Source organism: Dioscorea cayenensis, chromosome 6, assembly GCF_009730915.1.
Source record: "Dioscorea cayenensis subsp. rotundata cultivar TDr96_F1 chromosome 6, TDr96_F1_v2_PseudoChromosome.rev07_lg8_w22 25.fasta, whole genome shotgun sequence".
Taxonomy (NCBI): domain Eukaryota; kingdom Viridiplantae; phylum Streptophyta; class Magnoliopsida; order Dioscoreales; family Dioscoreaceae; genus Dioscorea; species Dioscorea cayenensis.
Genome location: NC_052476.1, coordinates 2,806,812 through 2,824,845, shown reverse-complemented (window position 1 = coordinate 2,824,845; position 18,034 = coordinate 2,806,812). Strand labels below are relative to the sequence as shown.

Genomic DNA, 18,034 nt, shown 5'->3' with positions numbered 1-18,034 from the left:
AAAGGCCCCTAAGAAAGAATCCTTGTCTTATATTGGGGTCCAACAAAAATCCATACTCTTTAATGTGTCTTGTTGTGCAGAGAGGCCATTGAAGCATTGAAGATAGAGCACCAGCTAAGTCCCATTAATGAGCTTTTCATTTAAATACCCTCATTAATGCTTGCCCCCATTTGAATCTTTCATTTCGACCTCCTCTTCTTCTTTTCTTCTTCTTCTTCTTCTTCATAACTAAATTATTAACTCTTTTTTCCCAAACAAGACAACTTGTGCACTGTTCCAAACTCACTTCCATTTCTTTCACACAACATCACAACAACAACAACAACAACAATAACATAACAACCACAAAAGCCATAAAACTCCAACTACTCATCTTCATTCAAAAACTCATAATTAAAAGACATCAAAAAGAAAAAGAAAAAAAGGAAAAAGAAGAAATTAAAGTAAAGTAAAATAACTCTTCTTCTCTTCATGCATGCATGCAATGTAATGCATGACATCTTCAACTCAATCCTCCTCCTCCTCCTCCAACACCTCCTAGAGACACAAAAAGTAGGATTATTATAAATAGAAATTTCAAACATTTTAGGAATTAAAGTAATAATATTAGTGAACCTTAAATATATATGCTTCTAAACAATACATAATAATATTAAAAACAAACTCTTCTAACATACCACCAAAGTTATTCTTAAAAAAGAAAAAAGAAGAATTAAAACACCAACCTAAAAAAACAACAAGGTCATTTCTAGGAGGAAACTCAGCAACTCCAAGCATTCTCACAAGGGTATTATGGGGATAAAAATGTCAACATATAAAAGAACTTTCCTTATAATAACATTCTAAACATCATTAAACATATATATATATATCAAATATTATTTAATAGATAAATAAATAAATAAATAAGAAGATCACCAACCAACCTGTGTAGAAGAAGCAAACTTAAAGGAAGAAGCAGCACCAACGTGATCACTCTTATCAACATGTTTTTTATTCCCATAATGCCCACCAACTTTCTTAAGGCCAAGAAGGCCCTTCCACTTGGGAGGACAAGGCTTAGGCCTTGAAGCAACATCATCGGCGCCGGAGCCGGAACGGAGCTCATCACGAAGGGTGGTGGTCGGACGAGGAGGGGCACCACCATGACCATGACCATGACGAAGAGGAAGCAACCTGCCTTTAAAGAAGAGCTCATCGGCGGCCATCATAGGGCGGGTGCCAACGGCAAACTCAAAGTCAGGGTTGCCGGGAGTGGCCGGAGATGAGGAAGAAGAAGGGATGGGTTTATCCAAGATGAAGTCACTAGAGAAAGAGATTCTTGGGCTCATGGATATACCACTATTACCATTACCACCACCACCACCTTGGTTTTGTTGTTGTTGTTGGTCTTGACTAGTGCTAGTGCTAGTGCTAGTAGAAGTACTAGGAGTATACATGTTAATGCATGCCATGAAAGAGAGAAGGGAGTGGGAATGAGAGTGTGTATATATATGGGAAGGGGAGTTGGTTGTTTTGATGGCTTGGCAAACACCTTGTGACTTTGGATGTGGATGGGAGTGTCCTTTTATTGAGAGAAAGAGAGAAAAAAGTATATACATATATATATATATATTTATAATAAGTGAATATAAATATGCAAGAGAGAGAGAAAAAGCCGTTGGTGAAGGATTTAAGAGACTCGAGTACAAGTTTTATTGAATAAAACACAGTAAAAGATCTTTAGTTGTGAATATGTATATATTTGTAATTTGAATCATGTGTCATTAGGCGAGGACGTACAAACTGGATGATCAATTGTCAATCCATTCGCATGCTACTTACTGTACTGTGTTTATTACATTTTGAGAGAGAATCTTATGTCACGAGATGAGGTCACACAAGTTAGCTAATTTATTTTTAGTCTATATACATGCCTCTTACTGTATTGCATTGCATTTATCTCATTTAAAGAGAGAAAAACGAGCTTTAGTGTGAGAATTTAAAACCCGAATTCAAATTTTGCTGAATATAACAGTAATGAGTCTTGTGTTATAGTACAAATTTACAGGTCGAATCTTGTGTCCTCATTGAGGATGTATAGATTAAATTATTAATTCTTATTATGTATATGATCAATTCTTATTTTGTGTAAATACTCCTAACTAAACTGTTTTTGCCTTGTTTGGAGAGAGAGAGAGAGAGAGAGAGAGAGAGAGAGAGAGAGAGAGGATGAGGAGGTGTTGAATGGTGGGGGAGGTTAGGGTATGGGGAGGGTAGCATCTAGCTCTGTCTGCCTATTTTGTATCTTTTGGCATTTTAATGTGTCCTATCTATCTTTCCTTATTTATTTATCTTGTCTATCTCCCTTTGTTTTGTTTTTTTTAAAGTAGGTTGATTATTGATATCGATAGGGGTAATGTAAAATGGGTTGCCAAGAGTTGGATTCAAGTTAGTTCGATTTTGTCTTATTTTGATTTGGTACATCTTGTTAATTTTTGCTTTGAATCTCACACTCTTGATAAATTCTTTCACTCTCGTTTTGAACCTCTATAATGAAATATATATATATATATATAGAAGTTTATAACCATCTCCACACTATAATAGATATATATTATAAAAATATTAAGAGTTTTATAATTTTTTTAATAAAAACAATAAGTGCCACCCATTAAAAAATTATTAAAAAGACACACTATTTATGATAACTTAATGACCATTTAAAAATTTATAATATAAAGTTATTTAACATGTAATACAATTAAACTTTAAAATATGCACACAAGATGATATATTAAAGACCATAAATTTTTTTAAATTTTTTTGTCATGCAATTTTAGAAGGGTAAAAAATATTTTCTCACATAAAAGATTTAATAAATAATAAATAAACAATACTTCATGATACCGTCCCATTTACTCATCGTCGAAATGTGATATCACTGGGCTGCCTAGTGATTCATTATGATCAATTATGTAAAACCAAAATTTATCTATATATATCCAAAAAATTTTGAATGGTTCTTATGCACAAATTATTGGTCAAAGAAAACAAAGACAGAGGGAGAGGTTTGACAGACTTCACACAAATGGAGGTCAAAAGGAGATATAATGGAGTTGATGATATATGATTGCATCTTTATGTAGTGTCTGATAGAATCCAAACATTTGTTTGGATCTTCATGTTCCATGATCCATGAAAATCTTAGGAAAAAGGGAAAAGGTTAAAAATGAAAAAAGCATTACACTTTATTTGTGGGAAAATACAAAGAGAGTCAGAAAAGAAGCATCAAGACAAAGAGATAAAGAAGTGTTCAAATTGGCCTGCAATGATCAATGAGAATGACAACAAGTCCTCTTCTTGCCGCCTCACTAGTCATTACTACTACTACTACTATTGCTAATGAATTACTAATCCTCTTCTTAATTATTCTAGGGGTATCTCTATTTAGTTAATTAATACTTATGGTGATGGTTTATGGTTGTTCAAATGTTTTTAATTTTTTTTTTTTTTTGATATATTGGAAAAGTCTATGTTAGTATTTAAAAGGTGTGAGTGATTTATTGTTTGGTAAATTAGGAGAGTCAATATTTTGTGTTATTATTAATTGAAAAAATTTGTTGTTAATTAACATAGATATAGCGTTGTATGGAATATAGGAGTTTTTGTAATAACTAAATTTATTTAATATATTCTTATGTTTTTTTACCTTCATCAAATTCTCACATGAATCATGATTTTTTTTTTGTATTAACTTTTCACATCGGTTTTGGGATTTATTTATTTATTTATTTGAAAAATGCCATTGGTCTTCAAGATTAAAGTTTGTTATTATAATAAGAATTAAAAAAAAAAATGTTTTTCTTATCCTTGCACATCGTTTCATAAAATAGTACATATTTTAATTAAAAAAAAGGATACAAATGAGGTAAACAAGAGAAAGGACAAATAATACATCATGTCACCCTAATGAATGTGGGACTGGATTTGACTTCTTGGTCAGAACTGCAAGATAAAACAACCTAAATAAATTATTTTTTTCTAGTATATCATTCAATTCAACGGAAAGTAACAATAATTTTCTGTGAATAATCTTTAAAATGCCATCAAAATTGATTTATAAATATATATTTTCTCCAAAAAAAAAAAATTACAAAAGCTACCTCCAAGAAATAACAAGTTTACAACCTCTCCTACAATAGCAAAATGATATTTCATTTTTTAAAACAAAAAATGTTGAAAAATTCAACTCCCTCCCGCTTCAATAGTTGAGAGAGAATTTATAAATAAAACAAAATTAAAACTATATTAAAAATACATATGAATTAGTAAGTAATTTTGGCCATACATCATATCATATATCATCTCGTTATAGTATCTTGAGTATATCCACAACTAACATTCAAAATTACAGTACCTATGAGAGTCTTTTGTCTTGATATCATACGGTCATTTTTCATCTCAAGTCTAGTTTGTGCCACATACATGCCTAGTACTAGTACTATTGTGAGTACTTGAAATTTCAATTATGAGTGAACTTTTATTAGTTCCATTAAAAAAAAAAAAAAAGCCATGCAGCATTCTCACATGCTTGAATTCAATAAGTTGGACTAGAAGCATGCAACATACAAGGAAAGATATAAATCTAAATAGAAACAAAAAGTATTGTACTTGTACACAATGTGATCTACAATAATATGTAGATAATTGCATAAACCACACAGGTTGTTATAAGAAAGTAAAAGAATTAAAATATATTGCCAAAGTAGCATAAATTTTTTTATTTTTATAAAAAAAATAAGCAATGTAAATAACATACACGAATGAAAAATTAATATCTCAATCCATTTGTAACATTATTTTATATGAACTGAGATTAGTACTCATCTCCTAAACAAGAACACAAATCTTTACACATAAATTCCGATACCGATAGACCAAGATCATTAATCATATGTAATAATTAATAATTTACATTTGCATATATCACTACTACCTTTTCGCTTCAAGACTTCAAGCATTTCAGAATATATGTATATATTAATATATTATAAAAAGTAATTATATATATATATAAAAAGGAAGAAAAAGGGTGGACTAGAAGGAAGGTTGACTGGTCTTTGACTGGCATGTTTTTGGCAAAGCCTGAGCGGGTGAGTTGGACAGGTCAATAGGAGCATGTGATGAGAGATCTTGGCTAAGACACAAGTACAGTTTCTTTTCTCTTTCTCTCCCTTTTTTTATTTTTTGTTTTTATATATATATACCTTATGCAAAATAGATATATTTATTGTGGTCATGATCTGATATGAGATGATCCCCCAACCCAAAATTCTCCATCCTGCCATTTTAGCTTTTTCTACATGCATGTACTATTTTTAGAGTTCTTTGCATGGCCTCTATCACTTGGACTTGGTTTGTATTGTTTGATTCCATTTCCATAGCTCAATAATTAACTACAGTTTTGGACTTGCTTGAGCAACATAACTCAGAATATATCCATAAAAACCAAATAACAAACAACTCCCTAGAATTAAAATATATATATATATATTTCCTAAAGTTTTCAATTGAAATTGATTTGTGAAATATTAGTCTAGTTCATGAGACCAGTCACAATAAAAATATCTAACAACTAATAAACAATGCATATATAAATATATATATATATATATTAAAAAAATATTAGATGGAAGAAGAACAAGGTTGAGGTAGGAATCACATGATAGAGAGTAAAGACAGAGAGGCTATCTGATTCCTCTGAGGATGACATTAAGGAACAGTGAAAAGCCACAGAGTCTTTTTGTGGATAGAGATGGAGGCCATTGAAGAGGGGCACTGTCTCTGCAATGGTCTCCTGCTTTCTTACCACTCACTGCACTAGTCCTCTTAAAATCTCTCTCTCTCTCTCTCTCTATATATATATATATATATATTTATTTATTTATGCACATTTGTCCCTTTATTAGTTTGGTTTCAATCTCTTATGTTTAATCAATTTCAACTCTAAATGTCACCATTTTATAATTAATCTATACTATCAACCATTGATGTATTATGGCTTAAAATAGTATTTACAAAATTAAATATAAACCTATCTTGTACTAGCTGAGTTTATTCACAAAAAAAATCCTATTGTGAATAAATGTAACTCTTCTATTATAAGAATGATAAATCTTAAATATGTGACTAAAATTCTAAAATAATTCTTTTACGTTTCACCAACAATAGCATATAAAATGTCAAAGAAATGAACAAAATTCAAAGTTTATCCAAAGTAAATAAAATAAATAACAAATAATCTTTGGTTAAAAAGGATTTTTGTTTTTTTCCCAGGTAATTAACAAACTTGTGTTTACCTCTATTAAAAAAAAAAGGTGAATTGCCAACATTAGTAACTGCAATTTAAAAATAAAATAAAACAAAAGCAGGTCTCCTATCTTTTGGTATTATTAGTATTAAAAAAAAGGAATACCTTCCATTTTCAAAGCTGCATCAAAGTATTTATAATAAACCTTTACAAACAGATTTATTATCCTTCTCTATTCATAAGGATTTTTTTTATAGTCCCTATGACATTGAATTAGGAAGAAAAGCTTATTTTAATCTATTCCCAAGTCTCAAATTTTGGTTCAAAAATGCAAGGAGAAATACAACACATTAGGGAAAAAAGGATTATGTAATGAATTTACAAAATGAGAGTACAATCACTTACTATGTTGAGACTGATTGCTGAAATTGGACTTCAAGATACATTCCCTCTTGATTTAACGTGCACTCATCCTCTGCATTGTGAATTATTCTGGTAACAATGGTCAAAACTAGGGTTTCTGTATCAAGAACACTTCATAGCTAGGTCAGATCAGATGGTAAGAATTGAAAGACAAATTTTGTAAAGAATATTCACATAAAATCGTCGTCTGATAGATTAGATGTAACTGACATTCGTTTGAGGGATGATTGCTCTTTGGGAGAGATGCTGAGCTTTTTTGGTACATGGAAACCATTTGGAAATGTTTTCTGTGAATTTGGAGGGGTACCCTTCAGCAAGGGCATTGTCAGCCCCTGTGAACGATTCCGATGACAATTGTCATTTGGATGCTTTTCAGCATCCATCTGTTGATTTGCAGGTTTTTTTTCTGATTCAACAGGAATTAGTTTTCCATCAACTTGATTGGTAAAAACAAATGAAACCTGCAGCAAAGGAGAAAATCAAGAATGTGGTGTTAGCAAATCCTTAACAAGCTCAGAAGCTCTGATCTCATTAATGAGATTTTATCTTAGCAATTCAGTTAATGTTCTGAGATAAAATTTCATGAACAATCCTGCATGCCACAGGTTTTGTGAAGCTCTAACAGAAACTAATCATCCCCCATAAGGCAAATATTTCAATGTTAAAAAGCAACCTTTTATGAATCAATAATGAGAATTGATTAAAAATAAGCTCTGTAAGTATAGATGATTACAATGTCATAAATGAACAAAACCATTCGGCACGAGTAAGTATCAGAAAAATAAGATAGCACCTCATCGCCAGCTGAAGCTTGAAGAATCAAATCAGGAACTGTACTTAGGTTAAAGTGATGGCCCCAGCTTGCTAAATCTTCTTCCAGGGGAGATCCAAGCTGACATGCACATAATACAAAGTAACTTCAAGAAATAGATTCATGACAAGCGCAAAATACAAATGAAAGCAAACAGACCTGTTTTTCTGAGCTTTTCAATTTATGCAAGCATCCAGCAATTTGAGCAAACCCACCAATATCATCAACCTGTTGATTTAATTGCCCTTTATCTGTTGTATCCTTATTTTCAGCAATCATTGACTCATCCAAAATACTATTGCCTTGCACTACATCAGTCATTTTGCAACGGTTGCAATTCATATTTTCATGAATCTCAGATCTGCATGTTCAAAAGCTAATTCACTGGTGCCTCATTGTCACAAACTGGAGAGATAAAATAATTAAATAATATAAATGGAACTATGGTCTTTAAACCATAAACATAAAACTGTGGAAAACTCATCGCTCTATTACAAGTCCAGAGCTAAATTGGAATCAACCCTATACTTTCAATTAATGACTTGAAAAATACCTGCTGTCCCCCAACTGACTAATACTACAAACCATGACTGACATGCAATAGCATGGAATTTACTTTTTTTGTTTGAAGTTATTTTCTTTGATGATCTTGCTTCACTGATTAACAAGTTTTACAATGGTTTTCTTAAAATTCTTATAACTCCAACAGTTAGTAAACTAACCTTTCTTTAGGAATTTAATCTAAAGCTTGAAAGCTTACTGATATCAACAAATCAGTGCAACAATTGAGTTAGAAACTAAGAGTTACCTCACATCTTCATGAAATGAGAAAAGATCACGCAGATCTTCCATTGAAAGAAAATTTCCCTGCAAAAAGAGCCATATAAAGAAAATGGAGAACAAAGGAAGAGAATTATTTTATCTCATGGTTACCCTCTGATTATCTGCTTGCTCTTGCTGAATAACCTTCTGGAGTCCCTCCTTTGACATCTGCCGCTGGTATACCTAGAAGGAATTATATGGTGGATGAAAAAATCAACTGAACTGGATAAGAAATTAATTTGGGTGAATGATAGATTACTTCAGACTAAGTCCAGATTTTCAAACCTTCTCTTCAATTGTTCCAGTGCTTAAAAATCGATAAATAAATACTCGCTTCTTCTGGCCATCTCTCCAGACCCTTGCAGCAGCCTATTGAAGCAAAAAACAGATAATGAATTGCAATGCTATAGAGGAAGTTCTAGAAGAAAATTTCAGATTATAAGGGAAATAATTACCTGCTTATCATTAGCAGGGTTCCAATCAGGGTCAAAAAGAACTAAACGATTGCCACCTACCAGGTTTAGTCCACAACCACCGGCCTTGCTGCTAAGGAGAAATACAAATTCATCCTGCAATAAGTAGGTTCAATCTGATCAATAAAGTCAATCTCAAAGACATCAATCTTATTGTAAAATAAGGCAATGTATCATTGACCTTTGAGAGATCATTGAAACGGTTGACTAGCTTTTGCCTTTTACCAATCGATGTGGTCCCATCAAGTCTCAAATATGGGTACCTTCTTTCCCGGCACAATTGAGCAAAAAGATCCAGTGTCTAATTTTAACAGAGTTCATAAAGACCAATCAGCCAGATAACTAAAGTTAAATAGATAAGTGTTCTAACATGTGCAAGCTTGGCATGCATGGTCTGTAGGTTGGTTTCATGAGCCATTGGAAATGTAATATGTATGCATATGTCAAAGCCCAATTAACTCATGAGAAAAGCCAAAAAATATAAAGATAAATGCTAAACAATACAGGAAAAAGGTGAAGCAACTGAACTTCACCTTGCCACAGACACAATGGAAACAAATGAAGATTTCAGTAGTGTATAGTTGAATTCTGGCATATTTGGAAGCTTTTGAGTCTAAAGCCTATTTCCTTTTTATTCAGATGAACTAATATCTTATATTCAAAATTTAACTGAAGGACTCAAGCCACAGATCCTTTACTCCAAGGAAAAAAGAACCAGACCAAGTCAAGGATTAAATATTCCTTGCCAAGGACAATGTACCAGCTATGATATGTTTGTAGCATAAGATTTAGCGCACCTGAGTGTAGTTTGATACAAGAACAATTCGATCATCTGTCTTCTGACGAAGATGGGCCAATAATCGAGCTAAGACATGCATTTTGCCAGATAGTTCTACCCAGATTCCACCACCACCGGTCCAAGAACCAGATCTAGCACCAAAATATATGAAATTATGGCATCTTCGATATTATTGATTTAATAAGAATTAGAATAGCATTCAGTGATATGCAAACCAACCTCCCTGAGAAAAGCTCTGCAGGGAAAAAGCGTATGCAATCTTCAAAACCAGATGTGCCTGGGCTTCCACTTTTGATAGTATCATAAATGAGCTGTAAAATGTCCCATTCGTAAAAGCATAAAAAAGTGTAACATAACAAAAATTATAAGAATTTGGGAATCATGAAAGTAGAAGAGAGCATATTACTGATATTACCATGCCTAATCAAAACCACAAATAGGGGGGTCCCATAAAATGGATAAAAAAAAAGGGGGAATGACTAAAGGATTGAGTTAGGCAGGTTGTAACAAGTTTCATTGGTATTTATTTTATTAAAAGTTTCACTAATACAAGTTTTACCAGGAGACTAGAAATCAGTACATGCATGCATATGAACTATTTGACATGACTCACCTTTGGATGATTGCATAACTTCTTGAGAGCAGTAATATATGCCAATATTTTGGATTGCTTTATCTCTTCAGATATCATACGCTTTACCTGAAAAGGGAACAAGAGAATTACTAAAGAGAATGCGATCAATATACTCTTGCAAAAAAAAAAATATGGTTGTATTAAACAATTAAGTAAAAACGTATAGAGAAACATGGACAACTTACATTCTTGGACTGTATGAAATGCTTGTACAATTTTTGTTGGAGACTGGTCATTTTACAACAAACAACTTCCACAATCTACATAAAATAACCAAGTTAAAATTGTTGCGAGAAAATTTGAAATTTTAAAAGGTTAAAACAGTAAAACTGGAGTAGCATTAGTCAAAACATACTTCCAATAACTACTTGTCAGACTAAATGAACCGGGAATGAAACTAAGGAAAAACAGAAAATTGGAATAACATCTTGAAAGATGTAAAATTATGTTTCCTATCTTAAGTTTCTAAATCCATTAGATCATATAAGTCAATAATCCATTGGATCATATAAGTCAATATAATTGACAAACCTAACATCCTAAGAAGCAAATAATATATATATAGCATAAGGTGATTTCTTGAAATGAAGATAATACATAAGTCACTAACAAGCGCCAATGCACACAATACACATGCATCATGGGCAAGAAAACTAAAGGGTTGCCAATGCACATGGTCCCAACTAGTGGAAGAAGAGTTGAACCCTGGCATGTTTCATTGCCTTGAACCAAGATGTGTGCTTGTGCACGTGCACGTTGATAGGTATAGTTCAAATGCAATTAAGATAAATATAGAACATATATTTACAATAAACAGATATTTAATAAAACTAATTAGAAACAAAGAGCACACCTTCGGTGGTAAGTGATTGGACAACAAGGCATTTGTCCTTCTTAATACAAACTGAAAAATAGACAATTTAAAAGATCAGCAGAAATAATAAAAAGTGTTGTTGTTTTTACATTAACAAACTCAGTGTTGTAAGAGGGCAATTGGACAAATACTTAATAAGAGTTTTTTACAAAGTAGAGTTGTTTTTAGCTTAACAAACTCAGTGTTGTAAAAGGGCAATTGGACAAATACTAAATAAAATTTTTTTAAAGAATAACTGTCAGAAATATTATGTTGGACTGAGACAAATGGCATGATTTGTCAAGTAAAATGTGAGATATACATATGAAGAGCAACAAATTATAAGTAATCAGAGTAGTGAAAAGTAAGCAACAAAAAACATCAGATAGATACTACCTGATTTATTTTTGCACTAAGCTCTGTAGACCTTTCAATGCCTAATTTTTTTTCTTCTTTAGTTGCCATAGGCTCCCTACCAGCAATTATTGGTGCCTTCAATCAAGATATTACAAAATCAAAGAATAGTTAGTGAAAGCATTCAGTAGCATAATCAAGCTGAACTCTATCCATGGAGGACAGCCAGATACAGTTATCAAAGTAAAAAGTTTTATTATTTCTTCAAAAAAATATTTTTGTTTTCATAATCCAAAGATCATGTTGAGCAATTAATTCCAAGTGTTATTTCTTATAACAAAGAGAAATATTTCTAAAAATGGAATATCATGGCATATTTGTTACGCACAATAACAATAAAAAAAAATTCAGGTAAGGTGAACAAAGTCACAATTTACCACTTTTTGAAACTTAAAATTCAAAAAGCACCAAAATAAGGTATACACAGCTTGCCGATAGAAGTATGCCCAGATTGTATAGTACTGCAAACCAATGGCTTCAAATCCTTAACAAGTGTTGCCAAGTCTGTCAGTGCAAATATCACTAAAGATTGGCAGAATAACTTGTTTTAACTTGGCCACATATAAACAAAGGCAGCAATTCTTGACACTGTTTAGTGGCATGTAATAATTTGCGGTTACTGCTTAGATCCCAACAATCTGTAAAATTCTACATGGTGCATTGTATCTTAATTAGCTCTTAGCCTAGGGATAATTTCCTTTTCCCACATCATGCATTTCATTCTTCCCATTCAGCAAATGCATCATAAATCACAGACTACCATATAGAAACCTCTTCCAGAGGGCTGAACTTAATCGTCATACTTTAAAGTGGTGTACCAGCAACAACAGCAAAATGCAGATGAGGCAATGCTAAGGCTTTATGATCATAATTAAGAGTACTGATGGTTTGATGTTGGTCACAGTAGTACTGATGATGGTGGTGAATTAGCAATATCAATAAAAGTAAAGAGTGTGCATGAATGAACTAGAACTTGAAGAAACTGCAGGATGCTTCTTCAAATGGCAGCAGAAGTAAGTTAGTAAAAAGTTGAAAATTTCAGACATTTAGATTCAAGTACAGAATTAACCCATGAGTCCATAGCCATCAAAAAAACCAAGTTTCATAATGCAAGATATAAGTGGGATAATCAATTTGTCATGGATTCAGAAGTGCAAGTAAATCATTAAGTGCAAAATAATGAAAATTTTATAATACACAAATAGTCAAGTTGTTGAATGGAGTTTCATATAATTGCTAATGCTTTGAATATATATCAATTAAGTCACCTCATAGTATCGGCGAAAATATGACACATCCCCCAAAATCCCAGGATTTGTGAAATTCACCATGGCAAAAAATTCCTCCAAATCATTCTGGATAAAATGAACAGTTACAGGAACAAATAGAAAAAATTCTTTGAAACTAGGAGGAAACTAGCCAAATAACTCACCTGCATAGGCGTTCCTGACAACAAGATGCGCCGGCTGCATGGAAGAGCAGCCAGTGCCTGTTACACAGACGTGCTCATGGAATTAATATTTCAGAAAATGGAATATCAACAATGACAAATTCATTTTAAAAGTGAAACAAAATTGATTGAAAGCTGAAATAATATTATTTGTTGGAGATGTTATTGAAATGTGTTGTACTTCATAGCTTGTTTTATAGTTCTAGTAGAACAGTGGTTATCTACTTTTCTCCACACAAAAAGGATATAAAAAAATTGCAAAGATTATTTATATGACACCAATCATTACTTTTGAAGAAATGTAATATCCCCACAAAATATAAAAATACACAAAGATACTGATTGGTGATAAACAATCAGCCAATTTTCTGATAATAAAGTTCTGTGGGTGGATACCTGGTTTGTCCGTGTCTGATCATTTTTCAGCCTGTGTGCCTCATCACAAATTAGAAGATCACAAGAACCACATTTTTCAAATTTTGAAGAGTGCATTCGGAATGTCTCGTATGAAATGATAAGGACCTAAAAAGATGCATCCGTTAGAAATCCTATTTTCTTAAAGCAGAACACCAGTTGACTTGGCCATACAGAGAATTAATTTGAGATCTAAAAGAACCTGAAAAGGACTGCAAGGCCTTAGGAAATTGTCAATTCCAGATACAACATCTGCCCTAGTACTTTCACACAGAGATAGCAACTGAATTCTTTCTCCAACCCACTTATTGATCTCTGATTCCCAATTACTAACAAGGCTTGTGGGAGTGACAATTACAGCTCTTTTAACCATTGGCTTACCATCAAAGCCCTGACATAGAAGAGTATAGAGGAGAGTGATTGATTGTAGAGTTTTCCCCAATCTGCCAAAAAAATAAATAAATAAATAAATAAATAAAGGACAAATGATGTGAGCACAGAAACAGATATCTAATAATTTGCAGAAAATACATAGTATAGTAAATAGAGAAAATGCAAAAATATGAAAGGTTATAATTACCCCATATCATCTGCAAGAATGCATCCGGAAATACCTTCGGCACTGGATAGCCCAGAAACACATTCAAACATGAACTGAACACCTTCTCTGCCATAGAAATAAAAACGATCAATAGTAATTATGACATCAACTCTTGAGGAGACAATACACATAGCAATGTATCATGTATCAGTATCATGTATCCCCCACGACACACACATCTGATCACCTTTTCCTGGTTAACAGTGATGCAAGCAACCATCAAGTGTTGTTCTAGGGTATAACCTCTGTGTGATGTTTCTTAGTCATTTGTATTAAAAATCTGATGTTCCCAGCTTAAACATGAACATAACAAGCTTAAAAAGTTAGTTTTGCAATGGGGCAAGCTCCTACCAATATTCAAATGAAAGTGAGGCTCTCACAGTGTCACAATTCAGTTTGCCAGATAATTGTTTATTAGTTTGACAAAGGAAAAGAGAGGGAATGAACTGTGTGCTTATGTGCTCTGCAACTCACAGAAGATTTTATGGATAAGCAAGAGGAATTTACTAAATAATGGACTGATGAGCAGCAATTAGATAAGAAAATTGAAAAGATGGGACCAAAATGACAAGAATGGTACCTTTGATGAGGCCGAAGATAGCAAACAAGCAAGGGGTCAACCTCAATCCGAGTCAACTGGTCATTTTCCTCATTGGGTCCTTCAGATTCCCATAAAATCAAAGGCTCAATCCCCGGGGGCAAAGATGACTTTGTTTCTGGGAGATCATTTTCAATAACCTTTGGGATATTCACAAGTTTATCTACTGCAATGAACACTGGCCTTGCAGAACCCCATGGAACAAACCTCTTACGCACTGAAAGACGGCGAGCAAGTTCATCATTATGATCACTATATCTCTTTGAACAAGGAGGTTTAAATGGTTTTCTAGCAACTGCAGCTCCATCAGATACTGAAAGAACTCGGGGTATCAGTGGCTGCCTCCTTACAACGAGATTGCCTCTGCCAATGAAAAGTGAAAAAGCACCATAAACTCACAGTTCTTCCATATAATAATACTCAAAAAATGGATCCTCATAGATGGAAAAACAATAAGAAGAGGAATCAAGCATGATGATTTCTAGCTTTAATGTCTCAGGAAACAGATGTAACCTCTCAACCCCCAACTTCAGGCATTAGTTTTGCAAGATGGTCTCTTTTCTTCAAATATGGATTCAATTTTAACAGAAAATGTAAGTAAACAATAAAATTAAGAACACGAGGGAAAGAAAAATCTAGCCAAATTGTACAAGAAACATTTGCTTAATTTTGACCAAAAAAATAAACACAATTGAGCTAAATTCTACTAGAGAAATCATATAGACGTGAAAAACTACCAATTAGGGCAAACAAGCATTACTGATCAACTTCAATTAGGGCATAGCATTCAACAAGCAACCCCGTCAAATTAAGAAATCAATCAATATGAGACACCAATAAACAATCAAAAGCACAAGACCATCAAATATACTCCATTTCAAATGGAAACGCAAACTCACCTCACAAGATCGGCAACGTTCTTGGATTTGAGCTCATCTTGGGACAAGGGCGACTCTCCGGAGGCTTCAGGATCGGCATGGTCGTCACCTCCATCATCCTCATCCTCGTAGTCTTCATCTCCTCCATCAATCAGATCGGAATCGGAGGAGAGCGCATCCTCAGAATCGGATTCTTCTTCTCTCGACGCCATCTCTCTCGTTCTGAGCTTTTGGATTTCGAAGGGTTTCTTTGTAAATAATGTGGAAATTTTTTTTGGCGGCAAAGTAGTTGCCCTTTATTTACGGAAATGCTACTTTCTTGATGGTAAATTCCATTTTTGTCCTCTTACTGTTTTGGTGTGATTTACTACCCTTGTTTTATTATTTTTAATAATGTGGAAATTATTTTTTTTGCTTTCTTGTTGGATGAAAATTGTTATTTGTAGTTGACTAATATATTTAAGTAAATAATTATATCCAATGTTTATTTAAATATATATATATATATACTGAATAGAGCCTTGGTGAAGAGCCATATCAACTATTAATTATGTACAATTTTATTGTCAATATTCAGTAAGTAATTCTTTCATAATAAGTTTAGTATAAATTTGGATATATATGTAAGGAACTATAGCACAGCTCAATGGTATATTTAAGTTCTTCAACTCACAATGCACAAAATCCCTTATGAAAAGTCTGTATAAAGAGCATTTTTTTCTCCTCACCAAAGATTTATGGCGGGGATTCATTTTCATCAGATTTATAAGTCATTAAAACTGGTGCACTTTCATATTTACCTTTTTTTTTTTACTAACAACATTTACAGTTTTTATAAGAGAAAAAAAAAAAACAATTGAATGTATATATTGCATTAGAGTACCATGCACCATGCTAAAATTTGAGTCATTAATATTCATTTTTATCCTTAAAATATATATATAAAAAATAACTTCCTAACATATCACGCTTTATTTTATGAGTTATAAGCTCATTGTTTAGGTCTCATACCACCATCTCCTACTAACACAGTGGTGTATACATTCTCTGTTATTAAAAATATTATAAAAATTTATTGGTTTCTCTATTTTTAGTATACATATTTTTTTGGGAAAATTACTGTTCACCCCTCGTAATTTTCAAAACTTCCCAAAAACCCCCTCCAACTTTTGCACACCCCGGACAGCCCTCCGTTATATTTTACATTCCCTTTAATCCCCCCGCCGGTAAGTTGAAGTGTGTCCATGATATGAAATTCCTTTTTTGCCCTTGCAAAAGGAGAAAAAAATGGCGCCCAATCACATCATGTCCGAACTTTATGCATATTTTTCCAATGCCTCCTGCTTGCTTTTTCTCAAACAAAGTTTAGGGTGCTCATATCTTGTTCTTCTTGTTCTTGTTCTTATTCTTGTTCTTCTTTTTTTCTTCTTCTCATTTGTTGTACTCAATTTTTAGCTCTTCCGATTAAATTATGGAGAGTTTTTTTGTCTTTGTCGCCATTGCCACCCTTCCCGGTCCCGTAAGTTGTGTTGTAGCCATTACCACGCTTCCCGTCACAATCGCAGATCGTCGTAATGAATCATTCGTCGAGTAGGCATTGTGTATATACTTGTTAGTATTGTTTAAATATTGAACTTTTAGATTTACATATATCCATTATTGGTTAAATATTGGCTTCTATGTTTAAATGTTTTCTTTTATCGTTTAAACTGTATTTTTATCCGCTTAAAATATACAACGCGATGGTGGCAGCGGTCTCCAAGCGTAATTAATGCACGCTCGGTTACCCAAGCGTTTCCACTGTCGTCGCACATAAAAATCGGAAGCCGAAGCGGCAGCAGGCTGTTGGGTTTCGCAGTATAAATGGGAAGGAAGAACCATTTCGTTGAACATACTCTACTGGCGCAACCACTCCTCTTCCTCTTCCTCCTCCTCTTCTTCTTATGTGATGGTCATCCTGTCGAGTCGAACATTTGGTGTTCACGACATTCACACCATTCAAACCACATTTTTTAGATCATAGACTTTTTACAGGATGTGTCATGATTGTTTTCCTCTTGTCATCCCTAAACAGCCTGTAGGTGAAAACTTTCTTTTTCTTGCCCAAGTCGAAATGCTCGTCTTCTTGCTCTACTCTACGGGTAAGCAATGACGGAAGTGCGTTTCGCCTTGGGTCAAGAAAAAGAAAGTTTCACTTCATGTTGATTCGCGGATGATTACTAGAAGAAGGTTCATCACATATCTTTTTAAAAAAAGAACTTGATCAATAAAAAAATGTGGTCCGGGCTGAGTGCGAGTGTTGTGGACACCGTGATTCACCGGTGTACTTGATCTATAAAGCAATGACTGTCCGTGATGGTTACGTCGTGCGTTAAACGGAGAGTTTGAAGCTTAAACAGAGAATTTTTGTATTGTCTTACATTCTATTTTTATCAGAGATTTGTATTTTAAGTGATGGTCATCTGTAATTACGCTGATATTTAATAATAAAATGAATGTTGTATTGTATTGTATTAAATGTATTTTTATCAGAGATTCGTATTTTAAGTACATTTCATTGTAATTACGTTGA

The 18,034-nt window shown here is 33.2% G+C and overlaps 2 protein-coding genes across 2 annotated transcripts; both read right to left on the bottom strand.

The window, feature by feature from the left end:
- Positions 1-411: 411 nt before the first annotated feature.
- Positions 412-1,523, bottom strand: LOC120263804. Its single transcript, XM_039271786.1, has 2 exons — positions 927-1,523; positions 412-537 (listed from the first exon to the last, which is right to left on the bottom strand). The coding sequence occupies exons 1-2, from the start codon at positions 1,452-1,454 to the stop codon at positions 508-510; spliced, it is 558 nt and encodes a 185-aa protein (XP_039127720.1). The 5' UTR covers positions 1,455-1,523; the 3' UTR covers positions 412-507.
- A 2,311-nt stretch (positions 1,524-3,834) lies between these two features.
- LOC120264013 (protein CHROMATIN REMODELING 25) lies at positions 3,835-15,690 on the bottom strand. Its single transcript, XM_039272005.1, has 23 exons — positions 15,484-15,690; positions 14,567-14,947; positions 13,966-14,052; positions 13,588-13,828; positions 13,368-13,493; positions 12,954-13,010; positions 12,790-12,876; positions 11,504-11,599; positions 11,108-11,158; positions 10,440-10,514; positions 10,234-10,320; positions 9,840-9,931; positions 9,619-9,751; positions 9,003-9,122; positions 8,804-8,917; positions 8,634-8,717; positions 8,460-8,531; positions 8,335-8,393; positions 7,686-7,887; positions 7,509-7,607; positions 6,926-7,176; positions 6,698-6,826; positions 3,835-3,987 (listed from the first exon to the last, which is right to left on the bottom strand). Exons 1-23 carry the CDS (start codon positions 15,672-15,674, stop codon positions 3,939-3,941), a joined length of 2,883 nt encoding a protein of 960 aa, XP_039127939.1. The 5' UTR covers positions 15,675-15,690; the 3' UTR covers positions 3,835-3,938.
- Between the last annotated feature and the right edge of the window lie 2,344 nt (positions 15,691-18,034).